Source organism: Labeo rohita, chromosome 25, assembly GCF_022985175.1.
Source record: "Labeo rohita strain BAU-BD-2019 chromosome 25, IGBB_LRoh.1.0, whole genome shotgun sequence".
Classification (NCBI taxonomy): domain Eukaryota; kingdom Metazoa; phylum Chordata; class Actinopteri; order Cypriniformes; family Cyprinidae; genus Labeo; species Labeo rohita.
In genome coordinates, this window is record NC_066893.1 from 14881884 (window position 1) to 14906554 (window position 24671).

Genomic DNA, 24671 nt, shown 5'->3' on the forward strand with positions numbered 1-24671 from the left:
CAAAGTTTTTAGTCAACTGAAACTCTTTGACCTAAAATATTTAGATTTAAGGTAATATTTTTATGATTGCAAATGCTTGTGGTTCTCTGATGTTGGTTAATGGTTACTTGACATGCAAGTAAACAAATAAAGTATTCTATCAAGTGTTTTATTTTAATTGCCTTTATTTTAATATAATTTATAGATTTTAATTTCACATTTTTAATATAATTAATTACTGGCTTTTCTTCAACACACAAACCCCAGTCTGGGAAACTAGTGCAGTAAAATAATGTAAATTAATCTGACTTGATTCCAAATGCAAAAAAGATTTAAAATACAAAATTGTAAGTATTTAAATTGAAATTTATTTCATTTAATTTATTTTACTAAAATATTTGAACATAAATCATATTTCTTTTTTTCCCTCTCAATAACTTTTTTATGAAGAACACACAGTTCTTCAATCTTCTGGAATCACAAAATCAATAGTCATTAATTTAAAAAAAAACAATACTCTCAGTTTCTAAAATAAGAAAAAGTCTGAAGATACATTTTTCATAATTTCCCTCAGAAACACAATACATGTTTTGAATATTATGCTGGACAATAAAATTATGAACCTTCAAACGAAAATGCAAAATCAATTTTTCAAACAGGTTTCTCTGAACCTTCCCTCCCTCTTCCATTGGCTGGCCAAACAGATAGTCCCGCCCCAAACCAATGCTATTGGCTGAGCCAAAACTACTGTTGTCTTACCATTCAGCTGTTTTGACAGCATTAAAAAACCACAATGGTTAAACTTGTTAGGTAAAATCAAACTACAGTTGGCTGTAGTTTTCTCTGTATGGCATTTTAAAATCCAAAAACTGACACATTTCACCTTAAATAAAGTATTTTAAGACAAGTGAGGAAGGCACCACAATGTGGTATCATTTTTCGAGACAGTACATAATGTAGCATGATACACTCAATCGCTTAAGTGCCTCATTGTGTAGGTGTACTGGGTGTATTTTGATTGACATTTATGACTGCACTAAGCGAGAAGCAAGCTTTAAGACCTTGAGCTCAGCACAGGAGCTCTACTTATGGTACAGGCCAACATATCCCATAAATCTGGCCAAATGCTTCCCAATAAGATTAACGCATGCATTAATACTTTACAGAAATACAATTCCCCTCACAAAGCCTGTTAGGGCATAAACAGGGGGTTATTTTGAAGACAGCTGAAGACAGCACCCCCCTTATTTCATTCCAAGGCCATATTTTTTTAACACCACTGAATCAGACTGACATCAACAGAACACTAATGATGATTAATCATCTGGGATGAGAAGCTGTTCAAACTCTTGCAGGTTATCATCACTCCCAGCTGTCCTCTTTGAGTCCAGCAAAGCAACATGATGGCACCAGCCGTGGGACTGATGTTTACGCCAGGACTTTGCCAAGTGCTAAATTTATGCCCCCCTCTCTAGCTGCAATAAACCTGAGTTTACACTGCACCAGCTGAATATAGAAATCTGCTGGGAGCTGAATACAGTCCAGATAGAGGTGCTATAACATTATAATCGGTCTCCAATTCATCACTATTTATGCATGTACAAACAGAGCCATAAAAGAGACTCATTAACATCAGAATCTGAAGTGCAAAGCACCTTTAAACCAGTATTGTTCTTCATATAAAGCAACTGTAAAAAGATATAAATCATGCTGTCATGTCAAAACCTCGTTACCTTGGATGTGCTGGTTAACAACACTCTCCAGCCTGTCCAGTCTCTCTATAATCCTCAGCGTTTCTCCTCTGTTGTCATCATCAAACTTTTTCTCGTGCGTCCTCCCTGCAACTTTGATGTTGCCGTTATGAGACACATAATTGGTGATCCATCCGACGTAGAGCAGACACAGAATATTGGTCATGCCGCTTAAAATCACACACGTGGACACCAAAGTTTTGGTTCTCCTCGTGCATGCCATCGCAACATCCCCACTTGTGAAACAGGCACAAATCCTCTACGCGTTTGGCGGCGGCTCTGCTCTCATACAGCCGGGCGGAATGATCTCCCGTATAACGTTACGGCTTTGAGTCTCCGGCACATCTTATGTGACAGCGAGCTGCAGCTGTTCGGATCTGTGCGGATCTCTCCCGCGCTTGTCTGCACTGTTTGACAGCGGGTTTTCAGCTCGGCAGCACGCGCGCACGGCGTCATAGAGCCAGAGGGACACGCGCACCATGTTGCAGAGCGCGCTGCTGTTGACAGCCAATGAAGTTCAGCAGCACTAATGGTTTAGGCCATCTGGTTTTACATTGGATATCAAGTGGGGAATACTAAATTGTTTACTGTACAAACAAGTCATTGGCCAAACATAGAAATGTATTAAAGGATTCGTTCACTTCCAGAAAAAAAATCCTGATAATTTACTCACCCCTATGTCATCCAAGATGTTCATGTCTTTCTTTCTTCAATTGAAAGAAATTAAGGTTTTTTAAGAAAAAAAAAAATGTTCTCCATTATAGTGGACTTTAATGGGAACCAACGGGTTGAAGGTCCAAATTGCAGTTTCAAAGAGCTCTACACGATCCCAGCCCAGGAATAAGGGTCTTATCTAGCAAAACTATAGGTCATTTTCTTAAAAAGATTTAAATTTGACATTGCTTAAACTGGCTAGCTTCTAGGCACTAAATTGAAGTTGACAACAACAGTTGATGGGAAATGTTTTCTCTTCGTTTTGTACTTCAAACTGTTCAATATGCACGAATGTATACGTTCATATTTTCTTTAACTTTTTAATATATTGTTGTGGACTATATACCAGTCTTCTCTGCAACAGAATGTTTTACACGAGTCACGACGGCTAAACTGGCGGCACTGAATGTAAACAATGCCACTGAACCAAATGAGACTGGCATATTTTACTGATTATTGCTGCTGAAAATGTTCAATTAGTGTCATGTTTTGGGCTGTACTAACCGGTCGGACCGGGAAAAACACTTGGAGTACTACAGACTGCCAAAAGTTATAACAAATGAAGAAGCAGAGTGCAGAAAACTGTCTGAGGAACAAAAGGCGTTTGTGGTTGGCCAAACTGAACTAGGATTTCCAGGGCAAGAATCTTGTTCTTACCATTTCCGGGCAGGTATGTGAAATATCTACCTATCAACTTTAGTTTGTCAAAATATTGTGCCCTTTCCTGCTTACTAAGTTCTTCTCTATATGATTAAGCTTTCACACGTTTTTTTCCGTGGTGTAGACAGCATAAATTAGCAGAACAACATATTCAGTAGTACATTAACAGTGCAATTCATGCTGTTGTTTACATCCGAGTATCTCCAGTATGGCCGCGTATCCGGGTAACTGACCAAACCATGATGCAAGTGCAAACCCTCTGTAATGTCTGTTAGTTATTCTCATTTGAGGTTGTTTGTTAGCAAATAATTTGATTTAAATTCCAATAACTAAATGGTTATTTGCTAAATATTTTTGTATTTATCATGGTTTTCCCTGCATTTTAGCAGACCTGCATTTTTGGATCCTAACACATCAGTTGAGAACCACTAGTTTGACTCACACCCCATCTGCTCCGAACTACAGCAGTGATTATTTTTAACTGTTGTGATCTTATGTGAATAAAATGACCAATTAAATAAACCCTCTGTTAAAACCAAAGCGTTCTAATTAAAGGATTAGTTCAATATTTTTTAGAATAAAAAAAATCCTGATAATTTACTCACCCCATGTCATCAAGATGTTCATATCTTTCTTTCTTCAGTCGAAAAAAGAAATTAAGGTTTTTGAGGAAAACATTTCAGGATTTTTTTTCCATATAGTGGACTTCAGTGGGGATCAGCGGGCTGAAGGTCCAAATTGCAGTTTCAGTGCAGCTTCAAAGGGCTCTAAACGATCCCAGCCAAGGAGCAGGGGTCGATCTGCGTTTTCAAAAAAAAAAGAAAAAATGTATATACTCTCTAACTACAAATGCTCATCTTGCACTAGCTCTGCGATGCCCATGTACGTCTTTACGCGTTGCGTAATCACTTTGGAAAGTTCATGCATCGATATTGCTTTGTCTTTGGTTCAAAATGGTAGGGTACGGTGAAAAACTCTTATTTTCTCCTCCAACTTCAAAATCGCCCGACATCGTTGTTTTACCTTTTTTGAAAAGGGCATTTGACTTTCTTTGCACATTCGCTTTGGAAACACTGCCTACTTCTGCCTATGTCATGTGTGCGTGATTACGTAATGTGTGAGGATGAGCTAATGTAAGATGAGCATTTATGGTTAAAAAGTTAAAAAAATATATATTTTTTGAAAATGACAAAAAATAATTTTTTTGCAAGAGAAAAAAAAGTTTTTGCAAGAGAAGACCCTTATTTCTCTGCATTGAAACTGCAACTTGGACCTTCAACCTGTTGGCTCCCATTGTAGTCCACTATATGAAATCCTGGAATGTTTTCCTCAAAAACCTTAATTTCTTTTCAGCTGAAGAAAGAAAGGCATGAGCATCTTGGATGACATTAGGGTAAGTAAATTATCAGGACATTTTTACTGGAAGTAAACTAATCCCTTAAAGTGAACATGAACTCAAAATTGATCCTATTTAATTTATTAATACACATTGCTGATCTTATTGTGCGCAAATAATCTTTACAAAGGTATTCCAAAATGTAAAAAAAATGTTTGTTTTTGCTCTTTTCAGATGGCGTAACTGCAAAAAGCTATCCATTAGCATTAGTGGCATTTCTGTCACTTGATTTCTGCCTCCGGACTTTGCTAACGGGAACCAAACCTTGACTCCTTGTTTTGGATAATGTGAGGAATCCCTTTTTCTCTTTTCATACCACCTGACTGTATGTAACTGCAACGTTTCACAATCCAGTCAATTCCAGATGGATACATTTCAGTCTTTCCCTGCATTATTTCCTTAATATTCTGGCGAGCTAATACTGGAAGTCAGTGAAGCAATCTTGATGTAACAGCTTGATAGTAGTTACACAATAGATCATGATTTATTGTATTATATCTGACAGTGCTATTTAATATCTGATTAGTTTCTTAGGGAGATTAAAGGCTTTTAACGAAGATTTTGACTATACGTTTAAATATTTAAAGGCTTTCTGTTTAAAGGTGAGGGGGGCCCAATTCCCCTCTCTTTTATGTCCTGTTAAATGGTCAGGTTGTAGCTCAAATAAATGCGTGCAATTGAAACAGCCTTCAAAGATGATTCTCATCAGCCTCCCTATTCCATTCGGGGCTTTCAGGGTGATCAAGCGAGGAGAAAAAAGCATCAGAGAAACATTACGTTAACAGATGGAGTCAAGAGCAAACTACCCTGAGGCACTGGCTTTGATCTTTGTCTTTGGCGCGCCAACTTTCACCTGTTTAGTTTACCCAAATGTACACAGAGACATCAGCAGGGCCACCGCTGCATGAAATGATGCATGAAATATGAATGGACACTGAAATATTAAAGGACAGAGAATTTCTCGGTAGAGACGAAGGCCTGTAATTACTTCAAAAAATTTAGCGGGTGTAGACCAAAGGTCTATAAATGATTGATCTTAAAAGAGAAAATGTCGCAGTTCGTTTTAGATTTAATGAAGGGTTTGGGGGAAAAAAGGTGAGGACTTACAGTACGACTTCTTGCAATGAAACTGTGTCTTCTGGGAGATGCGAAGACCTTGAGACTTTATCTACAATATCCTGCTCCACCTGCTGCAATAATCGGATTGCTTTAGAGAGCACCTACATTTTTTTGAATTGCTATGCAGTCTTGCTTTACGCTAAAACTGTCTATAGATCCTTAGAAAAAGATAAATGTACTCTTCACCACCTGGTTACCGACACATCCAGCCATGACTTCCCGTGGCAATGTATTTAAGCATGGAGCCTATGACTCAGCTATGCATAAGATCAATGAGACAGAATACGCTCCGTTCTGTCTGCCACAGCCCCCACTGCAGTGAGATATTATTGGGCTGTAATTTAAACTGAGAGGTCTAGGGTATATCGGCTATGTAACAGAAGGAAGCAGACGCTGCCTGGAATATCAATAGCAATGGTGGTTCTTGCCCAGAAGAGCAATGTGAAATTTCCTTAATCAGAATCCGTAGTCCTGATGCAGAGCATGCGACGGTGCATTAATCTGATTGCTTTTCAAGAGAACCTAGTTGACCTACTTGGTGAATGCTGAAACATGTGGAGGATTATGGTTATGCTAATCCGCATATACGAGTTTTGCTTGGGAGGTAAAACCACCGTTTTAGTTTTTTTTCTGTTTGAAACAAATGGTCTTATTTTGCATTGACCCTTATTTTTGACTAATCTAAAAATGTTAGATTCATCCACAGCTATATAAGTTATTAAATTCAGTTGATTCATTTGCATAGTCAGATATTTTCTTTCTGTTGCCTTCTGAAACTTTTGCTGCTGCAACAGTGTTTACTCCTGCCTTGTAAATGCATTTTAAATCATTAGCTATTTTTAATAACAACATCTCTTAATCTTCAGCAGAGAAGTTAATTGCACAGATTCTCCCAAGAAGTGAATCAAACTGATGACTGCATGTGTCAGACTTTCAGATGTACGTGCCCTGGAGTTAATCACAAACTCTGGATCAAACTCTGAGTTGACAGAGAACGTTTATATCATGCTTTGTGAGTTTGCTGAACCTGTTTCAACCAGGTTGGATTTCTTTGGTTTTGTGAACTCTAAACTTACTCTTAAACTCAGAGTTTGTTCTGATAGTGACGGTTACAGGGTTAAATTTAATAAGTTACTCTATTTCAGATTAATTCACAAACCCTCATTGTTTTTGAGAGCAGAGAAATACTCTGATTAATTCATAATTTATATAATTTGATAGTTACATATTTTAAAATACAGTGGAGATCAAAATTAGAGAACAGCCTATAATTTCCTAAATTTCAAGGTCTCTGCTTAGTCCTATTTGAAGTTATCCTAACAGCAGTAGAAGGACAGTTTTTTAAGCATATTTTCATAGATTGTATTCTGAAGCACAGTATAAAAAAGTTTAATGAGATGTTTGAAAAAGAACAAAATTAGGAAACATTTACAGATACCTCCAAGTTAATGGTGTTAATCTGGCACCTGGCGCCAGTTTCGTTAATTATCTGACAAACCCTATTTAACTGGCAGGATTCCTCCAATTTTCACTGAGATTGTAAGATGGCAGGCCTCTCTATGGTGACTAAAATCCTGCGACAGGAGGTTGTCCAGATGAAGGCCAAAGGGATGATCCCTTCAGCCATTGCAAGTGAAGTTGGTCTTTCCAAATCTGTGATTTCTCCAATATTGCAGGTTTACAATGACACTAATTCATTCACATCCCCCCGAAAATGCTAGTCATCCACGTAAGACAAATGCACAAGAAGACAGAATAATGAAGAAACTCTCAATGGGAAATGGGTTCAACACTGCAGCTGGAATTGCTTGCCAGTTCAGCACTGAACAGTGTAAGAATCTGTCTTTGTTTAATGTTTAAGAATGTTTAAGAGAAGTCGTTCTGAAAGTGCATTCTGCAGTGACCAAGCTTCTCATCAGTAGACAGAATCAAAAGACCAAGCTCACCTTTAAACAGGAGCATGTTGTGTGGAGAGAAGAGATCTGGTCCAAAGTTCACTTTAGGGATGAGAGCAAGTTTCATTTATTTGGGTCTGATGGGAAACATTTTGTTCGGTGTCAAACTGAGGAAAGACTGAAGTCCAAGTGTGTAAAGAAGTCAGTGAAAGGTGGAGGCGGAAGTGTCATGGTTTGGGGGTGGTTTCTGCAGCAGTTGTTGAGCTTGTAGCTGACTTTTTTAAAAGAGTATCTTTACTGTAGTTTAAAAGCTTTAAAGGAGAAGTCCACTTCCAAAACAAAGATTCACATATAATGTACTCACCCCCTTGTCATCCAAGATGTTCATGTCTTTCTTTCTTCATATTTTTTAGGAAAACATTTCTGCATTTTTGTTCATATAATGGACTGCTACGGTGCCCAGATTTTGAACTTCCAAAAGGCATTTTAAATGCGGCTTCAAACGATCCCAGCCGAGGAAGAAGGGTCTTATCTAGCAAAATGATCGGTTATTTTCATTTAAAAAAAAAATGCAATTTAAATACAATTTTAATCTCAAATGCTCGTCTTGCCTTTCTCTCCCTGAACTCTGTGTATTCTGACAGTTAGTGTATGTCGAAAATCTCCAATCGTATTTTCTCCCTCAACTTCAAAAATCATTTCAAAATCATCCTACATCGCTGCAGAAGTACTGACCCAGTCTTTGCAAAGTGAACATGCAAAGAAGATCAAACACCCTTAACAAAAATAGTAACACAGCGATATAGGGCGATTTTGAAGTTGAGGGAGAACATAAGATGGGAGTTTTTCGACATACCCTAACTGTCATGAACCGGAACAAAAACAGTCGAGGCAGAATAAGACAAGACGAGCGTTAGGCATTAAAAAGTATATGTTACGTAGTAGCTGCGTGCTGGATGGAACGAAACGAGAGACGAGATAACAAGCAAAAGGTTTAATATAATCCTCAGGTAGCACAAGCAGAAACAAGCAGGAAGATCCACACACGTAGTAACCTTAATAAACAACATTAAAGACCGACAGAGAACTCAGGAAATAAACAGGCTTATAAAGGGTGTGCTGATTACCAAGACAGGTGAATGGGATGACGTTAACAAGGGTTAAACCAAAGCAGACAGATCGACGGGGGAAGACAATGGGAGAAACCAAAACAGTCCAATAAACAGAAACACAAGGAGACATGTAACATTACTCCCCCCTCCGAATAGGCGCGACCTCGCGCCGTAGGAAACAAAAAACAAAATAAACAAGAGGGGCGAAAAAACAGCAGCAAAACAGAGTCCATGTGGGGGGAGGCTTCGGCGGAGGACGGAAAACAAAAAACAGAGTCCTTAGAGTCCATGGGGGCGACGAAGGTGGGAGGAGCCAGGGAGGAAACAGGAGGGACCCGAAGCAGGAGAAGCCGGTAGAGACCCAGACCGCAGCCATGATGAGGACCCACAGTGGAGCCGACGGAGGGAGGAGCCATGGAGGAGGAAGGGTTGCCGACTCCAGGGGGCCAACCGACAGAGGCGGAGCAGCTGGCAGAGGAGCCCGAGGCGGAGACGGAGAGCCGAAGATCCAGGGCGACACCGAGGATCCGGAGGGCCAAGGCGGAGCCCAAGGCTCCAGCGACTGAGGCGGAAGCGGAGCTCCGAAGGTCCGCTGCGGAGCCGGAGCGACAGAGGACTGAGGTGGAGCCGGAGGGAGGGAGGAGCCCAACGGAGCCGGTGGGACGGAGCGACGAGGCAAAGCCGGAGGAGTGGAGTCCTGAGGCGATGGCGGGACGACGACCGACCAAGGCGGAGCCGGAGGGACGAGGGAGCCCGGTGGAGCTGGTGGGCCGACGGGCGACGGTGGAGACGAGGGCGCTGAGAGCCGTGGTGGAGCCGCAGGGTCGGAGGGCCGAGGCGGAGTTCTGGACTCTGAGGCTGGAGGCGGAGCTGAGGGATCCTCCAGCCATGACGCCGATGAAAGCTGGCAGACCCGCGGCGAGCCCACTGCACAGGTGGTGGGCTGAGGGTGAGCAGAGGGGCTGTCAGGGGACAGCGGTGGCCAGACAGACCGAAGAGGGGGGGTGGGTGGGAATTCCATATCAACAGATATCTCATGACAGGTAGGTATTTCTGTAGAAAAGTCTATTAAATCCTCAGAGTTGGTTTCCAGAACTTCAGTAAAGAAGTCAATCAAGTCCCCAGAGTTCAGTTCAAGCTCACCCCCAGCGGTGGTGCAGTGGGCAGGGCTCTCCATAGCCCTCTCTTGCTCCACGCAGCACTCCACCGTAGCGGTAGTCGTAGCCGGCTCTCGCACCTGGTCGGACGTGTAGGGCTCTGGCTCTGTGGCGATCCTTTGCTCTGTCGCTCGTGGCTCTGGCTCGTCATCCGCGGTGGGCTCGGGCTCATGCTCCGCATGTCGGGGTGAGGGTTGGCTGGGTTCTGGGTCTGGAGTGGGGCTGACGTCCTCCTTGACGAAGTCAATAGTCCATGACGATCCACAGGACGCCAGCACCCACTCGATGTAGTCCGGCAGGCTCTCTTGAGGACCCTCCCCGGATAGCAGCCCCTTCGTGGTGGTGTTCAGTCCTGCACGGTAGAAAGTGCAAAGGCTGCTATCCGGGAAGTGGGAGTGTTCTGCCAGGAAGATGTAATCACGGGTGTGGTCCTCAAGAGAGCGTTCCCCCTGCTTCAGGATGATGAGGAGAACAGTAGGGTCCATAATAGAAAATCAAAAAGAAAAACACTGAGAAACAAGAAAAAAAATAAACGCAGGGGAATAACGCCGGTTAAACTGTTGTAGGTCGGTCTTTCTGTTACGTAGTAGCTGCGTGCTGGATGGAACGAAACGAGAGACGAGATAACAAGCAAAAGGTTTAATATAATCCTCAGGTAGCACAAGCAGAAACAAGCAGGAAGATCCACACACGTAGTAACCTTAATAAACAACATTAAAGACCGACAGAGAACTCAGGAAATAAACAGGCTTATAAAGGGTGTGCTGATTACCAAGACAGGTGAATGGGATGACGTTAACAAGGGTTAAACCAAAGCAGACAGATCGACGGGGGAAGACAATGGGAGAAACCAAAACAGTCCAATAAACAGAAACACAAGGAGACATGTAACAGTATATAAATTGTATTATTTTTATTAAAATAACCGATTGTTACGCTAGATAAGATCCTTCTTTCTCGGCTGGGATCACAACACAACGATTTACAACCGCATTTGGGATCGTTTGAAGCACATTTATACTGCATTTTGGAAGTTCAAAATCGGGGCACCATATATATGGAGAAATGTTTTCCTCAAAAAACAATTTCTTTACGACTGAAGAAAGAAAGACATGAACATCTTGGATGACAAGGGGGTGAGTACATTATATGTGAATCTTTGTTTTGAAAGTGGGATAGTTCACCCAAAAATGAAAATTCTGTCATGAGTTGACATTAACCATTGACTTCCAAAGTATTTTCCTCCCTATTATGGAAGTCAGTGGTTACCATCAACTGTTTGGTTACCAACATTCTTAAAAAACAACTTTTGTGCTCAACAGAAGAAAGAAACTCAAACAGGTTTGGAACAACTTAAGAGTGAGTAAATGATGATAGAATTTTCATTTTTGGGAAAATTTTTCATTCTTGAACTATCCTTTTAAATATTGAGTAGCTTGCAAGTCATACTTTTAAAGAAGCTTCTCCACTGCATTGCATTAGATGTCATTTTAGATAGTGGAAGTGATTTGGGATTGCAGATGTGGGCTTCACATTGCAAAATCAATTGAGAATGCTAATGTTGGGTCATACTGTCCTGTGGAGAGAGTTTTAATGAATTAAGCTCTGGTCAGATCAATTCAAAAGCGGCTGAGCTAATTTACCAGTGAAGTATTGTCCATACTCTGATAACAGTGGGAATGCATGCTCAGTTTCAGAGAGAACAAAACATGCTACTGATAATAATGTTCACCTACAATATGTAAATCAGAAATTATGCACAATACAGTGAGACTGTCAACACACGGTTTAATTTATGGACCTCATTACTTTTATTACAGATGCAAACTTGATTGTATCATATTCAGCAAAATGTGAGACAGTCTCTCTTGTGCAAGTCTATATTCTCTGATATGAAAATATGTGTGCTTAGTTTGTATTCGTGTTCCTGGCAGTTCTAAGATAAGAGAATGTTAGAAGTTCCTGCCTGGATTCTGAGAAAATCTTATTTCCTCAGAATCCATTAAACAGAGAGTCCGACTTTCACCCCGATTCAGATGGTCTGATTAAATTGTCGTCTAGAGGTATTGGATGCTTTGTGATCAGCCACGCTATGTAATTTCACTTGAATAGCTACTAACAATTTAAAAATCCCATAAAAAATAGATACACAAATCACAAATGTGTGCCTTCCAATAAAAGATCTTCTGAATACTTTAGACTTTTATACTTCTTGAGAGGCTAATTAAGAAATTCTGGTGAAAATGATTGCAGTATATTTTCAAGTTCATTTGGTTCAAAGCCTACATAAGAAGAGGCATTCAGCAGATACATTCTTTATGGGATGAGGAACTCAATAAAACTTCCACTTCATGGTAATTTACTGCATAAAAAGTGTATGGGGGAGCTAATGCGTTTAATCAACAGAGGGCCAAATGTTGAATCTAAAATAAAAAATGGTAAAATGCATTCAACAGAAAATTACGTTCTTAAAACACTGGCACAATTACTGAGAATGAGTCAGTGAATCATAACATAATCTTATAAACACAAATTGGATATTTCAAGGCTCTTTTCATCTTAAACCATGCATCACTAATCATCAGCAAAAGGACATTTTCCCCTTCATTACTGAAAGTCTTTTCTACTTCAGATATTAGAATGCAGAAATCAACAAATAGCTAAATGCTCTCTCCCCCAACCAAATACATCCAGCTAATTTTATATAATTGTTTAAACTCTCAAAGCCATTGTTATTATATATATATATCTTGAATTATGTTGCATAAATCACATATATTCCTGATGTAAATTTGAGGCTGATGTAAGTTTGTCCAGTGATTATGCAATGATGACCCAGCAATTTCATATACTCTATTTATGCATAAACAGCTTTCTGTGAAAGCATATGCAACGGCAGCCTATACAGCAAATGAGACAAAGTAGAAACACTCAGAAAGCACTTCAAAAACCATGTTGGCACTTGATAAAAAATTCAGAAGCCATTTAGAATTATACCTTGTGCCAGCTGGAAGACATTATTGGGTTTTTTCACTGCCTCACCTAATTATATGTCGCAAAACCTTAAGTCATAACATTTCAGCTTCTAAATTCAGTGTGTATGTGTGAGATAGAAAGTTGTTTTAAAAAAACTTAAAGAAACTTTTAAGAAGTTTGGTCATTAGCACTCAAGTACTTGACAGATAAGTACTCAAGGACTCATCTGCTGTTTTTTTTTAATGTAAATGTATCCTAAGACTCCTGATATCTATTGTTGCTCTTTTTGGAGACTTATAAGCACTTATAAGTGCACCAGATTCATGAATGAATAATTCTTTTGAGCCTGATCTTTTCAATGAATCAGTTGATTCAGTTTACAAAACCACTTTAGGCTTCATTTCCCAAAAGCATCAGAAAGGAATAGTTCACCCAAAAATGAAAATTCTGTCATTAATTACTCACCCTTATGTCGTTCCAAACCTGTAAGATCTTCGTTCATCTTTGGAACACAAATTAAGATATTTTTGATGAAATCTGAGAGCTTTCTGACCCTGAATAGACAGCAATGTAACTACCACTTTCAAAGCCCAGAAAGGTAGTAAGGATAAAATCGATAAAATAGTCCATATGACATCAGTGGTTCAACCTTAATTTAATGAAGCCGTCATGGTACTGTTGTAAATGTGTGTCGAAGACTATACAAAAGTGGAGAAATTGCTGATTAAGTAGTTACTTTTTGTTTTCTGTGGACACAAAAATTATTCTCGTAGCTTCATAAAACACAGGTTTGGAATGACATGAGGGTGAGTAATTAAAGGAGAAGTTCACTTCCAGAACATAAATTTACAGATATTTTACTCACCCCCTTGTCTTCCAGGATGTTCATGTCTTACTTTTTTCAGTCGTAAAAAATGTTTTTTGAGGAAAACATTTCAGGATTTTTCTCCATATAATGGACTGATATGGTGCCCCGAGTTTGAACTTCTAAAATGCAGTTAAAATGCGGCTACAAACGATCCCAAATGCGGTTGTAAAAGATCCCAGCCAAGGAAGAAGGGTCTTATCTAGCGAAACGATCCGTTATTTTCATAAAAACAATACAATTTATATACTTTTTAGTGTCAAATGCTCGTCTTGTCTTACTCTGCCTGAACTGTTTTTTTCCGGTTCATTACAGTTAGGGAATGTCGAAAAACTCCCATCTCATGTTCTCCCTCAACTTCAAAATCGTCCTATATCGCTGTTTTGCCTTTTTTGTTAAGGGTGTTTGATCTTCTTTGCATGTTTACTTTGCATAGACTGGGACGGTACTTCTGCAGGGATGAAGGATGATTTTGAAATGATTTTTGAAGTTGAGGGAGAAAATATTGAAGTTGAGGGAGAAAATAAAAAGTTTTCCGACATACCCTAACTGTCTTGAGCCAGAATACACAGAGTTCAGGGAGAGCAAGACAAGACGAGCGTTTTAGATTAAAAAATTTTAAATTATTTAAATTATTTAAATAGTATTTTCTAAAATTAAAATAACCGATCGTTTTGCTAGATAAGACCCTTCTTCCTCGATTAGGATTGTTTACAACCACATTTGGGATCATTTGAAGCCGCATTTAAACTGCATTTTGGAAGTTCAGAATCAGGGCACCATACCAGTCCATTATATGGAGAAAAATGCAGAAATGTTTTCCTCAAAAAACATAATTTTTTACGGCTGAAGAAAGACATTAACATCTTGGATGACAAGGGAGTGAGTACATTATCTGTACATTTTTGTTCTGGAAGTGGACTTCTCCTTTAGATGTTTTTCATGTGTAGTCAAACAATTTTGGAAAGACACGAAGGTGAGTAAATAATGACAGAATTATCATTTTTGGGTTAAAATGTCAGTTGTTTCTACCTGGTTCTTTTGGAGTGGAGTCCTATCATAGTTTGCAATGCTTTCCCTTCACGTGTTGTTTGCTGCGAGCTCTGGCATTTTTATAATAAATTCCAATGGTAAACAACCTCTGGACAATTTCATCCATAATTGAGAAATAACATTCGGGCCAACCACAGAGTTATAGGGCAACAGAAGGAATTTCTGCATTAAGAGTCTGAAGCGTGACAGACCTTGGCTTCTTATTTCTGTAAAACAGCTTCTTATAAGGGTTGTGATTATTATATATGCCTAGTGTGAATGTAAGGTAGTCATGTAAGATATATATGAATCATGACGGCTTGTTGAGTCCTACAGGGCAAAACCTTAACCCCCTTGGAGGAGAATAATGTCCAGTCTCTTATTTTCTCCATGTGATTGTTAGTGCTCTGCCGAGCACTGTTAAGAACAAACAATCCTGCTATGGTGTACAAGGGCATCCTTTCACTGTTCCTTGCTACTGTCATATACAGCGAGTTTAGAATTATGCACAGTATACAAAAAAGAGTAGGAATATAAATATTTGCTCTGACAGTGATTCAGTAGATTATGATTCTTTACTGAATTATGTGGTGGATCATAAAATCTGCAATTTGGTCTTGATTGGGTTTGTAATTATGATCATGCTAATGAGATACTGCGCCAATGATCACATCCATGATGGAGGTGGTTCTGCAAACTACTTTGAGCTAGAAAAATCTCTCAACAGTGCACCTCCAGTAAGTGAAATATGCATTTCTGTAATTATCTTTTTCTTTAATGCTGAAGTAAGCCTATGGATGAGACTTCCGGTTCATTAGCTGCTATAGGAAAATAATGAGAACAACAACATGCAATAAACGGTAAAACTGTTTGCACTACAAACCACTGTGCTCATAATTGAGATAATACATTAAAATAATATGGTAAGACACACCAATTTGCAAAAGCAAGCAGCAAAACAAGCTGTTTTGTAAAGCTAAAAAATAGCTGGATGTTGATGAATCCGAAAGCCAGACCCATAAAATTTACAAATGGCTACATTTTCATGCAAGTCTTATTTTGACGTAACAAAGTGGTTATATCTAAGTGTGAGAGTTGTTTACTTTCCTTTTTAAATGAGTCTTCCCGGAACATGCATGGGAGGCGGGATTTATCATATGAACCAATCACAGCAGATCATAACCAGTCATATCCAATCATATCGCGATGAAGGCATTGCCTCCTCTCAAGTGACTTTCCTCCATTCATTCTCAATTTCCCCCACACCAAACTCACCACCCACTTTAGAGGGTCTGTTAAAACTCAGTGGTCTCAGGGGAGACGAGAGAGACATGGACTCCCGCTGTAACTTTTCCTGCTGTAACAGTAATATGTAATAGGCACTGTTAGACTGTAATGCATTTTCACCCCATAAATCATACGCTTTCATCAGCCTGTCATTTTTCTTCTCCAGTGACTGACATATTTGTACTTGTACCATATCTCATCTTATAAAGTGATATATGAGATGCAGTAGGAGTGAAGTAATCCCAAATCAATGTGACAAAGTTGTTTTTTTAATCTATTTTAGGATGCGCTAAACTGTTTTGCTGTTATTTTTATGATTTTTTTAAGGCGAGACAGATTCCGGAGGCATAAAATGGGCATTAGAATCTCATCACAGTCAAAACAGAAGCTACAGAGATTAAGATTAGGTGTTTTGTATCTTATTACCTGATTTCACAGCTGCTGGTGGCCTCAAACACACGAAACACGGGGCAGCGAGTCCTCAGGATGGATTAACTCAGTTCTGCCTCTCTCATTACCTCCATCTCAGACAGCAAGGCACTGCTTCAGAAAGGCGCTCCGAGCTCTGTGAAGCCATAATTATCATCTCCACAAAGAGATTATGTGCTGCATGCAGAGATGGGAGCCAATGGGCTGTAAACTCAAATCATTAGGCAGGCAGAAAGAACCTGAGGAGTAATTCAGAGACCCAGGGAGAGGGTGAGCTGTCTCCAGAGCCCACACTACACTTACACACTGAACTATACACACTTACATGCGTAGAGTTTCCCTCCCTCTGAGAGGTGCGCACAATACATTATGCTGAGAAGAAAGAGACCTGAAAAATACAGTGTTCTTGCACATGTTGCCCCCACTCTCCATATGCCACCTCACAGGAACTTGATGAATTGTTCTCACAGACACTTTTGCTGTATTGCAGATTGATTGACCACATATGGAGAGCTTCATACAAATCCACTCCACTTCCTCTTCATAGCAAAGCCATTAACCCACTCCAATCACTATGGCGACCTATGACAGGCCACCCAAAGGTACTGGAAAGTTCTCCAGCAAGGTAGAAACAATTGCTGGTCATTTCTGGGTGCATAACTTACTCTATTATTACTAGCTTTCTAAAAGCTTTTTAATTTGAGGTCCTTAAAACTAAAAGAGAATTAGCATTTTCAAGCCATCTTTGGATTTTTAAAATGGCAGATTTCTAGCATGACTATAATGTGAGTTTACATGTTTGACAAATCATTTAGCATTTGTCACTTGCTAGCAATATTTTGGAGCACAAAACCATGTTTAAGGAGGGACAGTGTGTAATTTAGAGCTGGCAAGTTTCTTCTTTACAAGTTAAATAGGTCATGTAGTATTCTTAGCTTTCTAGCAAATCTTAGAAACATTTTTAGAGTGAAAATTCACATTTGAAATTAAACTGTGTAACATCATTGCTGTAGAATAAAAGTGCCCTTACTAAAATTTACCATGGTTTTTCTACAAATAAAACCACAAAACTATAGTTAAACTATGGTAACCACAAAATTAACCATGGTTTTACTACACTAACCATAGTTTAATCATGTTATTTGTAGTAAAACTGTGGATATAATGGTAATTAATATGGCAAAAAAAAAAAACAAACAAACAAAAAAAAAAACATCATTACTACACTTTTACCATAGTAAAACCATGGTTAATTTTGTAAGAGTGGAAAGTTTCCTCTCAGGACATTGTAGTTATTATGTAGCACGGTATACTTGTTAGCAACTTTTAACAATGTTTTTAGTAATACATACTGTAGTACAAAACTGGATTGATAAAAAAAACAGACAGACCATTGTAGTCCTTATGTTAACGTGCTAGCAACTTTTAGCAATGTTTTTAAAATGCAAATTCACATTTGGACAAAAATGGAAAGTTTCCTGATGACAAATCAGACACACCAGCTTGTTAGCAACTTTTAGCAATGTTTTTAGAGTTTGTTGGCAACTTTTTGCAGTGATTTTAGAGAACAAATTCACATTTGAAGTAGGAATTTAAAAAATTTATGCTGCAGAACAAAACTGGAAACTTTCTTTACAACAAATCAGACAAATCAGATTGTTAGCAACTTTTAGCAGTGTTTTTAGAGTACAAATTTACATCTGAGATAGAAATTTTAGTAATTTATGCTGTAGAACAAAATTGGAAACATTCTTGATGACAAATCAGATACGCCAACCTGTTAGCAACTTTTAGCAATGTTTTTAGAGTACAAAATTCACATTTGGCAAAATTGGAAACTTTATTGATAACAAATCGGACAGGCCAGCCTGCTAGCACCTTTTAGCAATGTTTTTAAAGTACAAATTCACATTTGAGATAGAAATTTTAGTAATTCATGCTGTAGAACAAAATTGGAAACATTCTCGATGACAAATCAGATACGCCAGCCTGTTAGCAACTTTTAGCAATGTTTTTAGAGTACAAATTCACATTTGGCAAAATTGGAAACTTTATTGATGACAAATCAGACATGCCAGCTTATAAACAACTTTTATCAATGTTTTTAGAGCCTGTTGGCAACTTTTTGCAGTGATTTTAGAGTACAAAATTCACATTTGGCAAAATTGGAAACTTTATTGATAACAAATCAGACATGCCAGCTTATAAACAACTTTTATCAATGTTTTTAGAGCCTGTTGGCAACTTTTTGCAGTGATTTTAGAGTACAAATTCGTTTTCATTTGAAGTAGGAATTTTAATAATTTATGCTGCAGAACAAAATTGGAAACTTTCTTTACAACAAATCAGACAGGCCAGCCTGCTAGCACCTTTTAGCAATGTTTTTAAAGTACAAATTCACATTTGAGATAGAAATTTTAGTAATTCATGCTGTAGAACAAAATTGGAAACATTCTCGATGACAAATCAGATACGCCAACCTGTTAGCACCTTTTAGCAATGTTTTTAGAGTACAAATTCACATTTGGCAAAATTGGAAACTTTATTGATGACAAATCAGACATGCCAGCTTATAAACAACTTTTATCAATATTTTTAGAGCTTGTTGGCAACTTTTAGCAATGTTTTTGGAGCTTGTTTTAGCGATGTCTTTAAATTAAAAATTTATTTGAGGTAGGTTTTTTTTTTTTTTTTGCAATTTACTGTATGCTGTATAACAAAATTGGAAACTACTTTCTTGATGACAAATCAGTCAGGCCAGCTAGTTAGCAACTTTTAGCAATGCTTTTAAAGCTTTTACCAGTCCCAGATAGCACAGGTACATCTGCAAGATGTCTGATAAAGATCACTTGATCTGGGAAGCATTTGCTGTGCACAAACATCTGACAGATATCTTTCAAATGTCAGTTTTACATACGTTCTAAATCATAAACATCTTAAAGACATCTAATAGACGTATATTTGACATCTGATAGGAAACGTCCTATAGACGTTTGGAGATGAGCGAACACTAAAAAATACATCTTCCAGATGTAAATGCAGATGTCAAACAGACGTCTCGGTGATGTATGTGTCCTATCAGGGATGTTTTTTAAAGCTTGTTAACAACTTTTAGCAATGTTTTCAGAGTACAAATTTACATTTGAGGTAGGATTTTTTAAAATTTCTTAAATCTCAAAGTTTCTTGCTAAAAAAACAAATAGACCATTGTAGTCCTTAGGAACTTTTGTTAGCTCACTAGCAAATTTTAGAATTTAGAGTACAAGTTCACGTTTAGACAAAATTGGAAACTTTCTTAATGGAAAAATCAGATAGGCCAGCTTGTTAGCCACTTAGCAATGTTTTTAGAGCTTGTTAGCAACTTTTTAGCAATGTATTTAAAGTAAAAATTCACATTTGAGGTAAGAATGTTAGTAATCTATGCTGTAGAACAAAATTAGAAGCTTTCATTATGACAAATCAGACAAGCCAGCCTGTTAGCAACTTTTAGCAATGTTTTAAGAGCTTCTTAGCAACTTTAAGTAATGTTTTTGGAGATTGTTTTAGCAATGTTTTTAAATTAGAAATGTACATTTGAGGTAAAGCTTGTTAGCAACTTTTACCAATCCCAGATAGCACATGCACATCTGCAAGATGTCTTTTAAAGATCACTTGATCTGGAAAGCATCTGCTGTGTACATACATCTGACAGATGTCTGTAAGATGTCAGTTTTACATACATTCTAAATCATAAACATCTTAAAGAGATCTAATAGCCGTATATTTGACATCTAATAGGAAATGTCCTATAGAACTCTGGAGATGAGCGAACACTCTAAAACAAATACATCCAGATGTAAATGCAGACGTCAAATGGATGTCTCCGTGACGTATGTGTCTTATCAGGGATGTTGTTTCGAGCTTGTTAGCAACTTTTAGCATTGTTTTCAGTGTACAAATTTACATTTGACGAAGGAATTTTTGTAATTTATGCTGTACGTAGAACAAAATTGGTAACTTTCCTAAATATAAATCAGACAGGCCAGCTTCTTAGCAACTTTTAGCAGAGTTTTTAGAGTAAAAATGTATGTTAAAGCTACAACTGTGTGTAATCTATGCTGTAAAGCAAAACTAAAAAGTATCTTAAGGTAAAACACTCTTATTTTACCAATAAAACAAGAATCGCTTTTTTAAAAAATCGTTTGAACTCCTAGAGTTAGGCGTATTCTTAGCCTTTCAGGTTGGCCTAGAAATTCAGCAGTTCTTTTTGAATACGAACATTGATTGTACTGTGATATTGAGGATAACTGCGTAGGTCCAGTATTGTTAAGCCTTCTGGACACGTATCTGATTGATGTGGAAGCTCTGGAAGTCCTAACGCTGAGAACATCAGTACGCTTGTTTGAAAAGCAAATGTCAGAGGAAGACATGTTTTTATGACAATACTGGCCAAATGGAAGAAGGTCACCACAAAAGGTCAAGAGACAGATATGTGGGATGAAAGGAAGCTTTGAAGTCTTATGTTTGGTTCCTAAATGAAGCATAAGAAAGCCAAATTGGCCAAAAGGCTGCTGAGGAAAAATAATAAGGCAGCCCCCAAATATTTCACAAGCAAATGTCAGTTAAATGCAGACTGATAATTAAGGAAATGTATTCACACTTAACATTTGCAATGACACTAATAAATTCTTTGAGCTGTTTTAAATGGCAAGTAGGTGTCAAATCTTATAAATTACCTGAAAAAAATGAACACTAAAAACATTAGCATTACACTACGCCAGCCTAAAAATGCATGCTCCATGAATGATATGCTTTCTTTGATCTACAGTCATTACTTATGCCATACCATGTTTTTTGCATTGCACTAGGTCATTGCAAACAAATTCAATTACCTTGGCTTTACCTTTACCTGGCACAAAGACTGCATCAGCAAATCACCCAGTGTGTGTGTGTGTGGTGCAGCTTGTGTTTGAAGTTCATCCTCTGACATGATGGATAATTGCTATAGAACGAGTGTTTATAGAAAGAGGTGATCCACGTCCCGAGAGGGGGAATGAGAGACAGAGAAAAGGAAGGCACAGTGATAAATTAGGCTTATGTGAATGCATAAATATGTTCTGTAAGCTCTCCCAATCCATTAATGACAGCCGATAAATTCAGGTAACGACGCCATGTCAAGACTCCAGCAAAGGTCACCTTGGCTTTGAAACTTTGGAGCCCTTTAAAGCCCAAAAGTCGAGCATTATGGAGGATTTTGTGAGCTGTTTGTTTACTTCAGTAACAGGCTAGTTCCTCAGGCCAATGATCATTTCATGCCTGCATAAAAACACCAGATTTACATGGTACACTCTTAAAGGGACAGTTCACCCAAAAATTTAAATACTGTCATTGATTACTCACCCTCATGTCGTTCCGAACCCGTAAGACCTTCGTTTATCTTCGGAACACAAAATAAGCACTATTCAGTTTTTAATATTCACTCACTTCTTTCACAATGTCCTTTGTAAGGAAAAAGAACTAGATCATTATAAACACAGCTTAATCAGTGTTTACCATATTCAACTGAATAATGTCTCTACAGTCACAGTTAAGTTTCACATTGCAAGCTTTATGTGTGAATCACTAACTTGTTTTTCCCATTTCTGTTCAGGATTTGAACTGCACAAGACGGTTGCCTTGCTGAGTGGAGTAATGCAGATCATACTCATATTGATTTGAAGAATTGTGACAAACTGTCTGAAGAATTATTCTGCATATGAATACGCCGTAAAGCCATTCTGATGGATCTGGGGGCTTTGCTCACTGCCCCCGTCATCCGTAGGGCAATGCTTGCCCGGTGTAATGGTCTCATATTTATCATCACTCCATATTTATTCCAGCTCTGTTGTTCTGTGCCCCACATCACCAAGACAGCGTGGATCACTGCAGTCCTGTCGACCCTCAAAGAAAAGATGGATGGATTCATATGAGCAGGTAAAAACTCACACTTCAACAGAGGCATAACAAGAGACTAGGCCTAAACAGGAGGCAATCTTTTATTCATTGAATTGTGTTCTGCATAACATCAGGTTCGGCATGAAACAGTAATATTCCACCGTTGTCATTTTTTCTGAATATCAAAGAAATTTAATGTCATGATCCAGTTTACAAAGACCAAAGCTAACAAATCCCTGTCAAGGATGTTTTCTTGAAATGAAAATTGTCACTTTTTTTCATTTCTGCAGTGTATACAGTGCACCCAGAAAACATCTTCCATTTCAAATATGAGAGGAGTAAGTGACTGGAAGTCACTGAAAGACTGTATTTTTTTTATTTCACTATTTGTTTAAGGTAAGTAGCTGTATTTATTAACACTTAACGCACATTATTTATTTTATAGAATGTTTAAAATAGTACCAAACAAGATCAACTGTATTATATAAAAATCCAATTCATTTTTGTCTGTATTGAAAGCCCATGGCCTGATTACCTACAGTATAGAGATGCAGTTCAGTTGACACATATTCATTATTCATGAGCTTTGGGCATTTCGTATTCCTTTTATTTTGTCTGTGACGCATTATATTCACCCACTCACACAGGAAATATGAAACAAGATATTGATTCAGACACATTTCATGGGGCTGTATGCAAATGAAACAAGCATCAGTCAAAAGACACCAACATGTATTGTGCCAGTTAGGAAGGAGCCACAGTAGCCCATGAGATGCCTTAAAGGGGTCCTATTTTGAATTTTAGTCAGTGTGTGGTGTGTATGTTTGGGCATAAAAAAATCCACAAAGTTACAAATCTCAAAGTCCACTCCAAGGGGAGATATTTTGTTTTTAAAAAATCCCTTATCAAGAACTACAACAAACGGTTTGGACTACAGCATTTGTTTTCCAGGTGTTGTGATGTCACAAAGCTCATTAGAATATCCTTAAAATAAATGCCGCCTATGGAAATTCGAATGGTTGGGGGATGGGTAGAGACGAAGTGGGGGATTAGCATAACTTTAGCGATGCAGTGTGGAGAGCCGCTTCAACGAGCTGTGGTGCTGCTGGTATAAATACAAGAATTTACTAGACAGGCCGCAATCTGCTCCGGTGGCCACATCAAAGCCGTAACGCTCCACAGACGTGTGCAGTATAGGGGGTCAAAACACATGCCAATGTGCGGCTGGTATAAATACAAGCATTGACTACTACTTGAGTGGCCAGCAGTCTGCTCCGGTCGCCATGTCAGAGCCGTAACGTGCCGCAGACGTGTTTAGATTTATTCATCATACAGTGTAGATAACCACTTATAACGCAAGAGTTTTTTAAAATGCATAAGCTTGCACTAGACTATGCTAGGCTAATCAGTGATGTTCTTTGATAATGTTAATGTTCTTTGCTCATTTTCTGTGGCTGCTTTTTGAATAACTAAGGAAATGTAAGCATTATAATTAGTAACTTGTTTTTATTTAATTGTTGTCATGTTAAATACAAATTAAGTCATATTAAAAACATTAGGATTTTAGCCTTATGCTGGAGCTTGTTTCGGGCAATGAAACTAAGTTTGTAAATAATTAAATAAATTAGCACGATAATCTCATGTATCGGCGATCTTGCAGGCTGACGATAGGACTCAACACTACTGTAGTGTCAACTATACCTTAATATATCCTTAACTATAACAGAGTGGACGGAACTTGCTGCTTTTGCAAGGGGCATGGCAGTACTGAAACACTGTCTAAGCTGTTCGCCAATCACAACGCACTGTACAGCTAACCAATCACAACACATTTCGTTTTTCGAAGGCGGCCTTCATAAAACCCGGAACTAATCGAGCCATTTGTGCCTGGCTGGGGAGAAAGGTATTGTAATAATGTAAATTATGTAAAAAATAATGCGTTTTTCAACCACCAAGCATGAGAGCATGTTCTAGTACACCCCCAAAATAAAATCAACACTTTGTAGAAAAGCATAATAGGACCCCTTTAATATGTAGACTAGTAAAAAAAAAAGAAACGGTAGTGCACCAGATTTAGTGTGATTAGTGTTAAGTCAATGAGATTACAGTCGGTTGTGGGCCAAGTCATTTACATTCAGTGGGTGTAATAGTGTTATTTATTTATTTATTTATTTAAAGGTGACTGACAGTAACCAACTCCATTCAGATATATTCCCATAGAGCCAAAACAAAGTTCTTCTCACCAAAGTTCTTCTTATTTTTTCCCAGTTTTTTTTAATAGAAATTGTGAATGGATCCCATGTTGTCCCAGTTGTTGTGTATAGAGAAAAGAAGAAGAGTCTTAGTACTAAACCTTGAGGTTCCTCAGCGGCAAGTTGATGAGACT

General features: G+C 38.3%; 1 protein-coding gene and 1 long non-coding RNA gene across 2 annotated transcripts in view; both read right to left on the reverse strand.

Moving 5' to 3' along the window:
• The window catches only part of galnt18a (UDP-N-acetyl-alpha-D-galactosamine:polypeptide N-acetylgalactosaminyltransferase 18a), an 82556-nt gene extending 80387 nt beyond the window's left edge, over positions 1 to 2169 (reverse strand). Inside the window, exon 1 of the mRNA XM_051100355.1 lies at positions 1713 to 2169. Coding sequence (XP_050956312.1) covers positions 1713 to 1953 — 241 coding nt within the window. The 5' untranslated portion in view covers positions 1954 to 2169. The remainder of the gene's footprint in view (positions 1 to 1712) is intronic.
• Positions 2170 to 20954: 18785 nt separating this feature from the next.
• LOC127156334 (uncharacterized) lies at positions 20955 to 22288 on the reverse strand. The gene is made up of 3 exons (XR_007825730.1): positions 21979 to 22288; positions 21752 to 21788; positions 20955 to 21667 (listed from the first exon to the last, which is right to left on the reverse strand). It is a non-coding gene; the product is annotated as an uncharacterized LOC127156334 (long non-coding RNA).
• Positions 22289 to 24671: the final 2383 nt, after the last annotated feature.